We start from the raw sequence: 13,206 nt of genomic DNA, 5'->3' as shown, positions 1-13,206 counted from the left end.
TCATGAGGTAGTCACCTGGAATGCATTTCAATTACCAGATGTGCCTTGTTTAAAGTTAATTTGTGAAATGTCTTTACACTTAATGTGAGGAAATGCTCAAACTTAATGCTCAAATGCATTAAGAGGAAATAAAGGGTGGGAATCTCAAATATAAAATACATTTTGATTTGTTTAACACTTTTTTGGTTACTACATGATTTCATATGTGTTATTTCATAGTTTTGATTTCTTCACTATTTTATAATGTAGAAAATAGTAAAAAATAAAGACAAACCCTGGAATGAGTAGGTGTGTCCAAACATTTGACTGGTACTGTACAGACACACACACACACATACATACACCACCGTTCAAAAGTTTGGGGTCACTTAGAAATGTCCTTGTTTTTGAAAGAAAAGCACATTTTTGTCCATTAAAATAACATAAAATTGATCAGAAATACAGTGTAGACATTGTTAATGTTGTAAATGACTATTGTAGCTGGAAACGGCTGATTTTGTATGTAATATCTACATGGGCCCCTTATCAGCAACCATCACTACTGTGTTCCAATGGCACGTTGTGTTAGCTAAATCTAAATGTATCATTTTAAAAGGCTAATCGATCATTAGAAAACCCTAAAATTATGTTAGCACAGCTGAAAACTGGCCTTCTTTAGACTGGTTGAGTATCTGGAGCATCAGCATTTGTGGGTTCGATTACAGGTTAAAAATGGCCAGAAACAAATAACTTTCTTCTGAAACTCGTCAGTCTATTCTTGTTCTGAGAAATAAAGGCTATTCCATGCGAGAAATTGCCAAGAAACTGAAGATCTGGTTCAACGCTGTGTACTACTCCCTTCACAGAACAGTGCAATTCTGGCTCTAACCAGAATAGAAAGAGAAGATGGAAGGCCCTGATGCACAACTGAGAAAGAGGACTAGTACATTAGAATGTCTAGTTTGAGAAAGATGCCTCACAAGTCCTCAACTGGCAGCTTCATTAAATAGTACCCGCAAAATACCAATCTCAACATCAACAGTGAAGAGGCGACTCCGGGATGCTGGCCTTCTAGGCAGAGTTTCTCTGTCCAGTGTCTGTGTTCTTTTGCCCATCTTAATCTTTTCTTTTTATTGGCCAGTCTGAGGCATGGCTTTTCCCTTGCAACTCTGCCTAGAAGGCCAGCATCCCGGAGAAACCAGCGGTATATGGTATTTTTAGGTGAGTACTGATGCCGCCCTGTGGCCACTTTGTTAAAGGCAGGTGTGCAAAATATTTTGCTTGGCCATTCCCAGAGTGCATCCCCAGGATGCTGTTGGAGAGACACATCGCTGACACATCGACTCCTTTTGAATGTTTTTTTTTGGTGCAGTCCGGACCGGCCTTGATTTCCACATCCACCCATTGACATAGGTTTTTGGTCCGGTCAGGACTTTCATTCAGAACTGAAAATGAACGTGATTTCAACGTCCGGAAAATACTTATTTTTCAACGTACAGGAAATATGCCTTTTAGACGTCTTGTCACCTTCGCTTTGCAGGTCTCAGCAGAACAGCAAGGACTGGCCCTGGAGGGGAGTTCAGATAAGACTCATTCATACTTCCCAGTCCGATAATCAGATTCTTTGTCAATCAATCATTCAGCAAAAGCTTGGTAGATGACTTCTACAGCTCTAAGTGCACCATTAAACCATTGTTGTGTTCAAAGGATACTGGAGTTTGAATCTCAGAATGAGGGAAGTGGTGACAATCATGTCTTGAAGTGAAACTTTGGGACTGTGCTGGAGATTTCAGGTAAGGACCAATATGCCATTTCAAACCCATTTCACATCTGAACTGTACCAGTGGAGGCTTCTGAGGGGAGGACGGCTCATAATAATGGGCGGAACTGGGTAATTGGAATGGCATCAAACACATGTATTTGATACCATTCCACTCATCCCGTTCCAGGCGTTACCACAAGCCCGTCCTCCCAAATTAAGGTGCCACCAACCTCCTGTGAACTGTACAGTGTAATTAGTCAATTAACAGGTTAATTCTTTCACTTCAATGTTAATTATAAATCTGTCCATCAGAATTCCCAGAAAAACTGAATACTGCATTGCAGTTACATTATGTCCATCTTATCAAAGCTACTACTTTACTAACTTGCCTCTTCATGCCATGCTGGCCAGCGTCTATGAAAAACTCCCAACAGTGTAGTGATAGTGTTCTACCACGCCGCCTGGCAGAAGTAGAGACATTGCACTACATGCTCATCTCTTCCCAGTGTCTGCTGATGGCCCACCACAAACCTGGCAGTGGAGCAGATAACCTAAGACCCAACCAGTGGAGGCTGGTAGGAGGAGCTATAGGAGGATGAGCTCATTGTAATGGCTGGAATGGAATAAATGGAACAGTATCAAAAACATATGGAAATCTTGTTTGACTCCGTTCCATTAATTCCTTTGCAGCCATTACAATGAGCCCATCCTCCTATAGCTACCCCACCAGCCTCCACAGGAAACAACCTAGGTAGGCCTAAAAATCAACAAGCTCATCCTTGTGCGTTACATCATGTATCATTTGCTATCATTTCCCATTGACATTTGAACATTTCCAACGCTCCTGATGCTAAAGGGAACCTTTTGTGAGTACATGCGTCACCTCTTTAAACACAGGGCATACGCCACTGTGGTTCGGTTCATACCAGAGGCCACAATTGTCATTTGGATTTCTTTGACATGTTCTTGCATGAATGTGCAGCCTCACATTTGAACTAACCTGGAGGAGGATCCTGAGGTTGTGCACCAGGGGTTCCGCAGGTACTTGGTCAACATCGTGCAAACACTGTCAGAGGACCGGGAGCGAGAGGAGATGTCTATCATTAGTTAATATGGTCCGAAACCCAGGGTTCTTCATCGATCATCGCCGATGTTTGGATTTACACTCTGTAGTCAAAGGATCTGCAACCCCTTTGTGACTTCACCACAGCGCACCTCAGACATTTCTGTGCATGTTATACAGTGGTCTCCTCAGAGGAGGAATGGACGGACCGTCCTCAGTTAATTTCATAAAAATAGTAAAACAGTTTGCCTTTTTAGATAAACTATATTAAATATATTTACGTTACCAAATAATTGATTAAAACACAATGTTTTGCAATGAAGGTTTACAGTAGCCTCAAAAGCACTCTTTAGGGTAGCGCCATGGTCTAGCTGGAGGACAGCTAGCTTCTTTCCTCTTGGTACATTGACTTCAATACCAAACTTAGGAAGCTCATGGTTCTCACCTCCTCCCAAGATTTACACAGTAATTATGACAATTTCCAGAGGACATCCTCCAACCTATCAGATCTCTTGCAGCATGAACTGACATGTTGTCCACCCAATCAACGGATCTGAGAATGAATCTAGCACTGAAAGCATAACCTACAGCTAACTAGCACTACAGTACATAAAATGTGGTGAGTAGTTGACTAAAATACAATTGTTGAACAATTTTGAATACATTTTTTGCCTACTCAAACACAGAGCTCAAACAGAGGGACGTTATGTAGCTAGCTGGCTTTGACTATCCAACAACACTGGAACCCTTCCAATTCAAGGTAAGCTTTCGTTTTAACTAATTTGTTGTCACCGGGGCCCACCGGTGGAACTGCTAAACTGCCCACTAATGTTACTGCATGATTGTAGCAGGTTTACTAAGGCGTTAGTTATATTAGCTATGTTGACTATGATGTTACTTTAGCTAATATGGTGACACTGATGTAGGCTGTGTGTAGCGGTTTTGAAATGGTTTGGAAAGGTTTTTTCACCTGGTCACATACAGCTGGTGTGAATTGAAGTACACAAGCAAAGGGAAAATATGAGAAGCGGAGAGCGCGTAGTTGTGAGAAGGATTACACTGTGGTTGCTATGAAAGTAAACTCTTTACGTGTGATCAGGGGTGCATTCATTCTGCGGATTCTGTTGTAAAATGTTTATTAAAACAGAAGCAAAGGAGCGGGGATAAAAAAAATACCTGGATTTGTCCAATAGAAACTCTCGTTTTCAACTGCTGGACTAATGATTACACCCTAGATCAAATGTTTCTCTGGATCTGTGTGCACCTACATTGTAAAAACGTTCAGTATCATGTAGTAGCCTAAACCCATCACTGCTACATTGAACTGGGTGAATGGAATATGAATGAGAGTCATCCAATAAATAAGAAATAAGGCCATGAGCATGAGACAAAAAAATCCTCCCTCATCTTAAAACACCGACCGCCACTGACGTCAGAATTTATTCCAACTTTAACCAATCCGCAGTCAGCAACCTCTCATTTTACATAACATAATTCCACCACTATCTAGATTGGAGGTGGCACAAAGAAAGTTTAACCAGAAAATGAATCTTTGTCAACCTTCAACTGCACTTGGATGTTTTGTTCACAGGAGGTTGGTGGCACCTTAATTGGGGAGGACGGGCTCATGGTAATAGCTGGAACGGGATGTGTGGAATGGTATTAAATACAAATACATAGTTTCCATGTGTTTGATGCCATTCCATTTACTCTGTTCCGGCATTAATATGAGCAGTCCTCCCCTCAGCAGCCTTCACTGATTGTGTTGTGTATATTTAAAAAAAAGTTCTAAAATGTCTACTATTAAACACTTTACACTAAAAGTATCAGAATAAAGTTGCCAACTTCAATAAGTCCTAAAGTGTCTAAAAAAGATAGGTAAATGTTCAAGTTACAGTGCAACAGTTCTTTAAACAATGGACATTTATTAACTGATCTCCACAGGTGGAAGAAAAGAGTACAACAATTCTTTAAACAATGGACATTTATTAACTGATCTCGACAGGTGGAAGGTAAGAGCGTACAACAGCAACAGAACAAGGTTTAAACGGCGTATCCAACAATGCCTCCTTTTCCGATGCACTCTCCAATGTAGAACCACATCAGCACTTCAGTGCAGACCAATCCATTTCTGAATGCATCCTGTAACAAAAGCATATTGGCATTAATCCCAAACAATTACCAGTCATATCTAAAAACCAACATGGCAGACAATTCCATATTTCCCAATTGGTTAGGATGTAGGCCTAATGTCTCCTCTAGTGGATTGCAGCTACTTATTTTGATAATGACGGGACTACTTGTAAGTTGAGATAAGTCACAACCAATGTTCCCGCTAAGCTGTGAGCTTGTGCAAGCAGCAGCCCCAAGACTACCACGAGCTGCCGCTCAGAAATATCAGCCCACAGAGAGAAGCCGGAGATTGAACTTGACAAAGTTTTCTAGAGCAGTGGTCACAAACCAGGTCAATCTCCAAGTCATTCCTAGACAGTCGACTCAACACTTTGTATTCAACCCTTTTAAACCACAAAATAGCATGTCCCTTCCATTTCCACTCAGCACTACAATAGTAATGAATGAGTAGCAATGTATCTATAGGCTTGGGTTATTTGTAGCCTTGGTCTTTTTTTAATATCCTTGGAAAATTTCCATTCCTCTGTTCATAGGCGTAACGTGATTTTGTACATGAGGAAATAATGGAAGACTGCCCCTTCTGGTCAGTGTCAGCGGAGGAAAGGGAGAGCGGAGGGATGAGAGGCTCAGTCTGCTGCTCTCTCCCTCCACTAAAGCTGACTACAGCTGTAGACGCCATCATTCCAGTAAAATAAAAAGCAAATTATTGAAATGTAGACTCACTCAACTGTGTTTCACAAGTAATACAACAGATCCATGACCAGTGTGGTCATATAGCCTACCTCTTTTAAAAATAGAACTTGTACAAAAGAAAATGTCCCGAACAACAATGCATTGGCAGGGCAATTCAACCAAAGCCAGTATGGGGTGGTAATATATTGGGCCTATAGTTCTACAGTTTTCCCCTGTTAACACTCAATGTTTCCCTTTACTGTGGCAATTGGGACACGCAATATTAGCCACTTTCAATGCAACATACCGACACAAACTATGCAACAGATTTTGTTGTAGGCAGAATGCATTTCAGTTTTCCCCTGTTAACACTCAACGTTTCCCTTTACTGTGGCAATTGGGACACGCAATATTAGCGACTTTCAATGCAACATACTGACACAAACTATGCAACAGATTTTGTTGTAGGCAGAATGCATTTCAGTAGGATTCTATTGCATTGACACGCACTACTCAGTAGACGGCTTGTTTAGAGATCAAAGCGAGAGCTGCATGTAGCCACGTGTGTATATTGTTCATATCCTTTGCTAGTTAGTGAGCCCAGTGATCATTTATAGTCAGCACAAACAGTGTACATTTCTAGACATCTTTGAAAAGCGAGTCAGGTAAAGAGCTTTTTTTTATGTCTTAAAGGGGCAGTGTTGTATTTTGGACAGGCTTGAATAAGCTAAGTAGCCAATAGGCAGAGGGTCGCATAATTTGTCTGATTCTCTGTAATAATGGTATGGGAATAATAATGCCCTTTATTTTGTAAAATGGTTTCTTACATCAAACAACATTTTCAGTCACATCCTTGTCTGAAGGACAAGTGGATAAACAGATTAATTTCAAGCCCTGCATGTTTCCCCCCCATAAGTCTCATGGAATGTAGGCCTAAATTGAACACCACACATTGGCTGCTACTGTAGGCTGAATGATAGAACAGCTATTTCCATGTTAAATGTTATGGGATGTATTTTCGCCATTGTTTTTGATGGTAGACCTACAGTACGATCAAATAGCCACAGTACAGACCCAGTGTTCACAGCAAATGCACGCTGGAAGTACACAACGTTCAAGTTTGCGCTCAGCAGACCTGACATTTGCTCAGTGACAAATTGTTTTTGAGGGAACATTGATCACAACACCCACATTTAGAGAGCCAATGGGCAAAAGAAAGAACTTGCTAGCTACTTATACAGTATTGCATTGATACCCACTCAAGCCATCTTCTCAGTTCTCACCTTCACTGTCGTCTGTCCAAGTCGTCCACTGTTGACACCGGTGAGGATGTTCTTGATTCCTGCAATGGCCTGGGGAATCTCGGCAGGGGAAGGTGGCACAAGCTCGACTTTAGCGTAGTGCCAGAAGGTCGCTAGCCGGGGCTTGGAGTAGGTGGCAGCGGCTGAAAAAACAAGATGAACACGTCATGAAATGTGTCCTCTGCTGCATGCTGCTTGGTCAAGCGAGATAAGAAACATTAGCTAACGTTAGATATAGTTTACAGGTGAGACAGCTAGGTGACTCAAAGAGCTTGTCAGAAGACCTACCTGAGCTTGACATTAGCTAGTTAGATAGCTAGCTAGGTAACTTGGCTAACACTTATCTACTATAATTAGTTACCACATCTAGCTAACCAACACTCAGTTGGAAACAAGTTTTTATTTGAGATTGATGGTGACATGGCTTGTTTGTTTGTCTACCATCAGCTAACTACACTGAGTGTACAAAACATTAACACCACAAGCATATACACTTTATTCAGTACTACTGCAGTTAGTAAATAATTCCAATTGATAGCAGCATAAGACCACAAATGACATTTCTGAATAATATTTAGCTTTCTCCCTGGATACACCGCTCCGCTCACAGGAAAATTCCTGCTTGTGCTTTTTTCTGTCCCTTCCTTTCCACACTGCTAACGAAAAGGAAGAACTGAAAAAGCATTTAACAGATTACTGTGGCGTAATATAATGATGCTTCATGTTTATTATTACCAGTTTTTATATCATGTTTATACTTCATTACTATAACGATTATCGATAATCCTGAACATTAATTCAGTCACCTCTGGTTGACAAAAACTTATTTTCCTAGTACATTCATTGTCAAATTCAAATTTATCAACCAGCATCGACCCCGCTCTGCCTTCTCGCGCAAGCGAGGAGCATGTTGAGGTAAATTTGCTAATCGCGAGGATTACATGATGTGACTTATTGGCGAGCTGGAAGATGCACTCATCCTCTCTATTCCCGAAGCTGTTTACTCCCAATATGATTAAGTTATGGTCTTTTTATAATGCAATTCTACTAGGGTTGAGGGTAGTGCATCTGACTAGTGATTATTTGGCTGGGGTTCAGTACCTGCTATAGTCGCTATTTGTTTGCTCTCCCAAAAGCAACACCGCCCTAATACGAGATATATAGCTAACTGTAAAGTAATGAGTGACCATTTTAGAAAATCATGGGACATAGTCTTTGGTTGTATGCTATTTTATGTCACTCATATTGCTGCTATAGCCTATAACTGATGCGTCGGGATCTTATGCTGCCATCTATTGGAAATATTTAGCAATTAAAAGTTATTCATTCACATAAAGACATCAGTGAGGCATTGTGACGCAAACCAATGGGCTGGGAATAGAACGGTTCGGAAGGAGGGTTGGTGCAGCGGTGCTCCATACAACTAATAGGAGCTTTAATTTTTTATTTCACCAGGTAGGCTAGTTGAGAACAAGTTCTCATTTACAACTGCGACCTGGCCAAGATAAAGCATAGCAGTGTGAACAGACAACAGAGTTACACATGGAGTAAACAATTAAGTCAACACCGTAGGAAAAAAGAAAAAAAAAGTCTATATACATGGTGTGCAAAAGGCATGAGGTAGGCGAATAATTACAATTTTGCAGATTAACACTGGAGTGATAAAAGATCAGATGGTAATGCACAGGTAGAGATACTGGTGTGCAAAAGAGCAGAAAAGTAAATAAATATAAACAGTATGGGGATGAGGTAGGTAAATTGGGTGGGCTATTTACCGATAGACTATGTACAGCTGCAGCGATCGGTTAGCTGCTCAGATTGCAGATGTTTGAAGTTGGTGAGGGAGATAAGTCTCCAACTTCAGCGATTTTTGCAATTCGTTCCAGTCACAGGCAGCAGAAAACTGGAACGAAAGGCGGCCAAATGAGGTGTTGGCTTTAGGGATGATCAGTGAGATACACCTGCTGGAGCGCGTGCTACGGATGGGTGTTGCCATCGTGACCAGTGAACTGAGATAAGGCGGAGCTTTACCTAGCATGGACTTGTAGATGACCTGGAGCCAGTGGGTCTGGCGACGAATATGTAGCGAGGGCCAGCCGACTAGAGCATACAGGTCGCAGTGGTGGGTGGTATAAGGTGCTTTAGTAACAAAACGGATGGCACTGTGATAGACTACATCCAGTTTGCTGAGTAGAGTGATGGAAGCTATTTTGTAGATGACATCGCCGAAGTCGAGGATCGGTAGGATAGTCAGTTTTACTAGGTTAAGTTTGGCAGTGTGAGTGAAGGAGGCTTTGTTGCGGAATAGAAAGCCGACTCTAGATTTGATTTTAGATTGGAGATGTTTGATACGAGTCTAGAAGGAGAGTTTACAGTCTAGCCAGACACCTAGGTACTTATAGATGTCCACATATTCTAGGTCGGAACCATCCAGGGTGGTGATGCTAGTCAGGCGTGCGGGTGCAGGCAGCGAACGGTTGAAAAGCATGCATTTGGTTTTACTAGCGTTTAAGAGCAATTGGAGGCCACGGAAGGAGTGTTGTATGGCGTTGAAGCTCGTTTTTGGAGACTAGATAGCAGTGTCCAAGGAAGGGCCGGAATTATACAGAATGGTGTTGTCTGCGTAGAGGTGGATCAGGGAATCGCACGCAGCAAGAGCAACATCATTGATATATACAGAGAAAAGAGTCGGCCCGAGAATTGAACCCTGTGGCACCCCCATAGAGACTGCCAGAGGACCGGACAACATGCCCTCCGATTTGACACACTGAACTCTGTCTGCAAAGTAGTTGGTGAACCAGGCAAGGCAGTCAAAAACCGAGGCTACTGAGTCTGCCGATAAGAATATGGTGATTGACAGAGTCGAAAGCCTTGGCCAGGTCGATGAAGACAGCTGCACAGTACTGTCTTTTATCGATGGCGGTTATGATATCGTTTAGTACCTTGAGCGTGGCTGAGGTGCACCCGTTACCGGCTCGGAAACCAGATTGCACAGCGGAGAAGGTACGGTGGGATTCGAGATGGTCAGTGATCGGTTTGTTGACTTGGCTTTCGAAGACCTTAGATAGGCAGGGCAGGATGGATATAGGTCTGTAACAGTTTGGGTCCAGGGTGTCTCCCCCTTTGAAGAGGGGAATGACTGCAGCAGCTTTCCAATCTTTGGGGATCTCAGACGATATGAAAGAGAGGTTGAACAGGCTGGTAATAGGGGTTGCGACAATGGCGGCGGATAGTTTCAGGAATAGGAGGGTCCAGATTGTCAAGCCCAGCTGATTTGTACAGGTCCAGGTTTTGCAGCTCTTTCAGAACATCTGCTATCTGGATTTGGGTAAAGGAGAACCTGGAGAGGCTTGGGCGAGTAGCTGCGGGGGGGCGGAGCTGTTGGCCGAGGTTGGAGTAGCAAGGAGGAAGGCATGGCCAGCCGTTGAGAAATGCTTGTTGAAGTTTTCGATAATCATGGATTTATCAGTGGTGACCGTGTTACCTAGCCTCAGTGCAGTGGGCTGGCATTGTGACGCAAACCAATGGGCTGGGATAGAACCGTTCGGAAGGCGGGTTGGTGCAGCGGTGCTCCATACAACTAATAGAAGCTGGCAGGGGTGAAAGATGCCCTAAAATAAGGCCCGAGTTAATGCGATTACTTCATAACTACGGGAAGCTTCTGGAACATACGGTCTTATGAAACCCGGCCCCATGCAATTAACTAGTTTATTTTTTTTAAAGCGTTAAATGTCAGCCTACTGTGGGAAGCATTTTGGCGTCAACATGGGCCAACATCCCAGTAGAACACTTTCGAGACCTTGGAGTCCATGCCGCGACGAATTGAGTCTGTTTTGAGGGCTAACGGGGGGGTTACAACTCAATATTAGGAAGGTGTTATTGTTTTGTACACTCAGTAGTTAGCTAGCTGCAGCCGGGAAGATGCACTAAACTGTAACATAGCTAACTACTAGCATAGCCACCGATGCCAGCGTGACTGTCAACTTGAATACACTAACATGTTTTATTAGCGTCGACGTTAAGCTTATGTCTAAATACAATCATTTAACTTACCTCCGATCAAAGTAGGTACTTTGGCCACCAATTTCTGGACTGCCTGTGCCATGGTGGTTTGCTTTAGAGTCGTGAAAAATACGCAATCGGCTATTTGCTGCAACTGAATGTCACCTCCAGCAAGAAGGACCCTTCAAGTGCGGCTGCCCTATGATCTGCCTGGACGGAAATAACTGCAGAGCTGCCTAATTTATTATTATTATCTATATATATTTATAAACCTTTATTTAACTAGGCATGAATCATAAACTACTCTGTTATTCTTTTTCCCCCACTTAATCTCGATGTCAATCTTTTCAGAAAGGTGAAAAATCGTTTTCAATATCAAATAACAGACTGGCAAATTGAGGCCAGTGTATGAAAATAAAATAGTCCCGTAAATGTTCAAGAATGAAAAGTATTGTAATGAAACAGCAGGGAGCAGATCTCGAACCCTCGACCTTCGAGCCCGAGGTCCGGCGCGCTATCGACTGTGCAGGCAAAAGCATGCTCGTGCGGCAGAGTCGATTTCCGCGATTATAAACTCAGGGTCGTTACAGTATGATTAGCACCTGTACAATCAAAGTTTATTTAAAACAGGACCTTACTTACAGGCCCTAACCAACTGCAATTTTTAAGTAAAAAAATAGGTATTATGTGAACAATAGATAAGGAAATAAACAACAGTAAAAAGATAGTTAATAATAATAATAACAGTAGCGAGGCTATAAAAGTAGCCAGGCTATATACAGACACCGGTTAGTTGGGCTGATTGAGGTAATATGTACATGTAGGTATGGTTAAAGTGACTATGCATATATGATAAACAGAGTAGCAGCAGTGTGAAATAGGGGTTGGGACACACACACACACAATGCAAATAGTACGGGTAGCCATTTGATTACCTGTTCAGGAGTAAAAGCTGTTGAGAAGCCTTTTGGTTCTAGACTTGGCACTCCGTTACTGCTTGCCATGCGGTCGTAGAGAGAACTATGACTGGGGTGGGGTCTTTGAAAATTTTTAGGACCTTCCTCTGACACTACCTGGTGAAGAGGTCATGGATGGCAGGCAGCTTAGCCCCAGTGATGTATCGGGCCGTATGCACTACCCTCTAGTGCCTTGCGGTCGGAGGCAGAGCAGTTGCCGTACCAGGCAGTGATGCAACAATGCTCTTGATGGTGCAACTGTAGAACCTTTTGAGGATCTGAGGACCCATGCCAATTCTTTTTAGTTTCCTGAGGGGGAGTAGACTTTGTCGTGCCCTCTTTACGACTGTCTTGGTGTGTTTGGACCATTCTAGTTTGTTGGTGATGTGGACACCAAGGAACTTGAAGAAGCTCTCCACCTGCTCCACGACAGCCCCGCCAATGAGAATGGGGGCGTGCTCGGTCCTCCTTTTCCTGTAGTCCACAATCATCTCTTTAGTCTTGCTTACGTTGAGGGATAGGTTGTTATTCTGGCACCACCCGGCCAGGTCTCTGACCTCCTCCCTATAGGCTGTCTCGTCGTTGATCAGGCCTACCACTGTTATGTCGTCTGCAAACTTAAAGATGGTGTTGGAGTCGTGCCTGATCATGCAGTCACGAGTGAACAGGGAGTACAGGAGGGGACTGAGCACGCACCCCTGAGAGGCCCCTGTGTTGAGGATCAGCGTGGCGGATGTGTTTTTACCTACCCTTACCACCTGGGGGGCGGCCCAGGAAGTCCAGGGTTCAGTTTCAGAGGGAGGTGTTTAGTCCCAGGGTCCTTTGCTTATTGATGAGCTTTGAGGGCACTATGGTGATGAATGCTGAGCTATAGTCAATTAATGGCATGTCCAAGGTGGGAAAATGCAGTGTGGAGTGCAATAGAGATTGCATCATCTGTGGATCTGTTGGGACAGTATGCAAACCGGAGTGGGTCTAGGGTTTCTGGGATAATAGTGTTGATGTGAGCCATGACCAGCCTTTCAAAGCACTTCATGGCTACAGATGTGAGTGTTACGGGTCGGTAGTCATTTAGGCAGGTTACCTTAGTGTTTTTGGGCACAGGCACTATGGTGGTCTGCTTAAAACATGTTGGTATTAAAGACTAGGACAGGGAGAGGTTGAAAATGTCAGTGAAGACACTTGCCAGTTGGTGAGTGCATGCTCGCAGTACATGTCCTGGTAATCCGTCTGGCCCTGCGCCCTTGTGAATGTTGACCTGTTTAAAGGTCATACTCACATCAGCTGTGGAGAGTGATCACACAGTCGTCCGGAACAGCTGGTGCTCTCATACATGTT

The 13,206-nt window shown here is 43.1% G+C and overlaps 1 protein-coding gene across 1 annotated transcript; it reads right to left on the bottom strand.

The window, feature by feature from the left end:
* Nucleotides 1-4,770: 4,770 nt before the first annotated feature.
* LOC112218352 (ATP synthase subunit g, mitochondrial) lies at nt 4,771-11,120 on the bottom strand. Its single transcript, XM_024379063.2, has 3 exons — nt 10,964-11,120; nt 6,893-7,053; nt 4,771-4,946 (listed from the first exon to the last, which is right to left on the bottom strand). The coding sequence occupies exons 1-3, from the start codon at nt 11,013-11,015 to the stop codon at nt 4,848-4,850; spliced, it is 312 nt and encodes a 103-aa protein (XP_024234831.1). The 5' UTR covers nt 11,016-11,120; the 3' UTR covers nt 4,771-4,847.
* Between the last annotated feature and the right edge of the window lie 2,086 nt (nt 11,121-13,206).

Source organism: Oncorhynchus tshawytscha, linkage group LG19 (genome assembly GCF_018296145.1).
Source record: "Oncorhynchus tshawytscha isolate Ot180627B linkage group LG19, Otsh_v2.0, whole genome shotgun sequence".
Lineage (NCBI taxonomy): Eukaryota > Metazoa > Chordata > Actinopteri > Salmoniformes > Salmonidae > Oncorhynchus > Oncorhynchus tshawytscha.
The sequence above is the reverse complement of the archived record's forward strand: the minus strand, read 5'-3'. Positions and strand labels throughout refer to the sequence as shown.

Bases quoted from the DNA above. Each gene is read 5' to 3' on its own strand.
- LOC112218352 (XM_024379063.2), bottom strand. From the start codon at position 11,015: ATGGCACAGGCAGTCCAGAAATTGGTGGCCAAAGTACCTACTTTGATC. The intron at 7,054-10,963 runs GTAAGTTAAATG...TTGTTTTTTCAG, and splicing joins AGTACCTACTTTGATCGGAG to CCGCTGCCACCTACTCCAAG. The intron at 4,947-6,892 runs GTGAGAACTGAG...CTTTTGTTACAG, and splicing joins TTGGACAGACGACAGTGAAG to GATGCATTCAGAAATGGATT.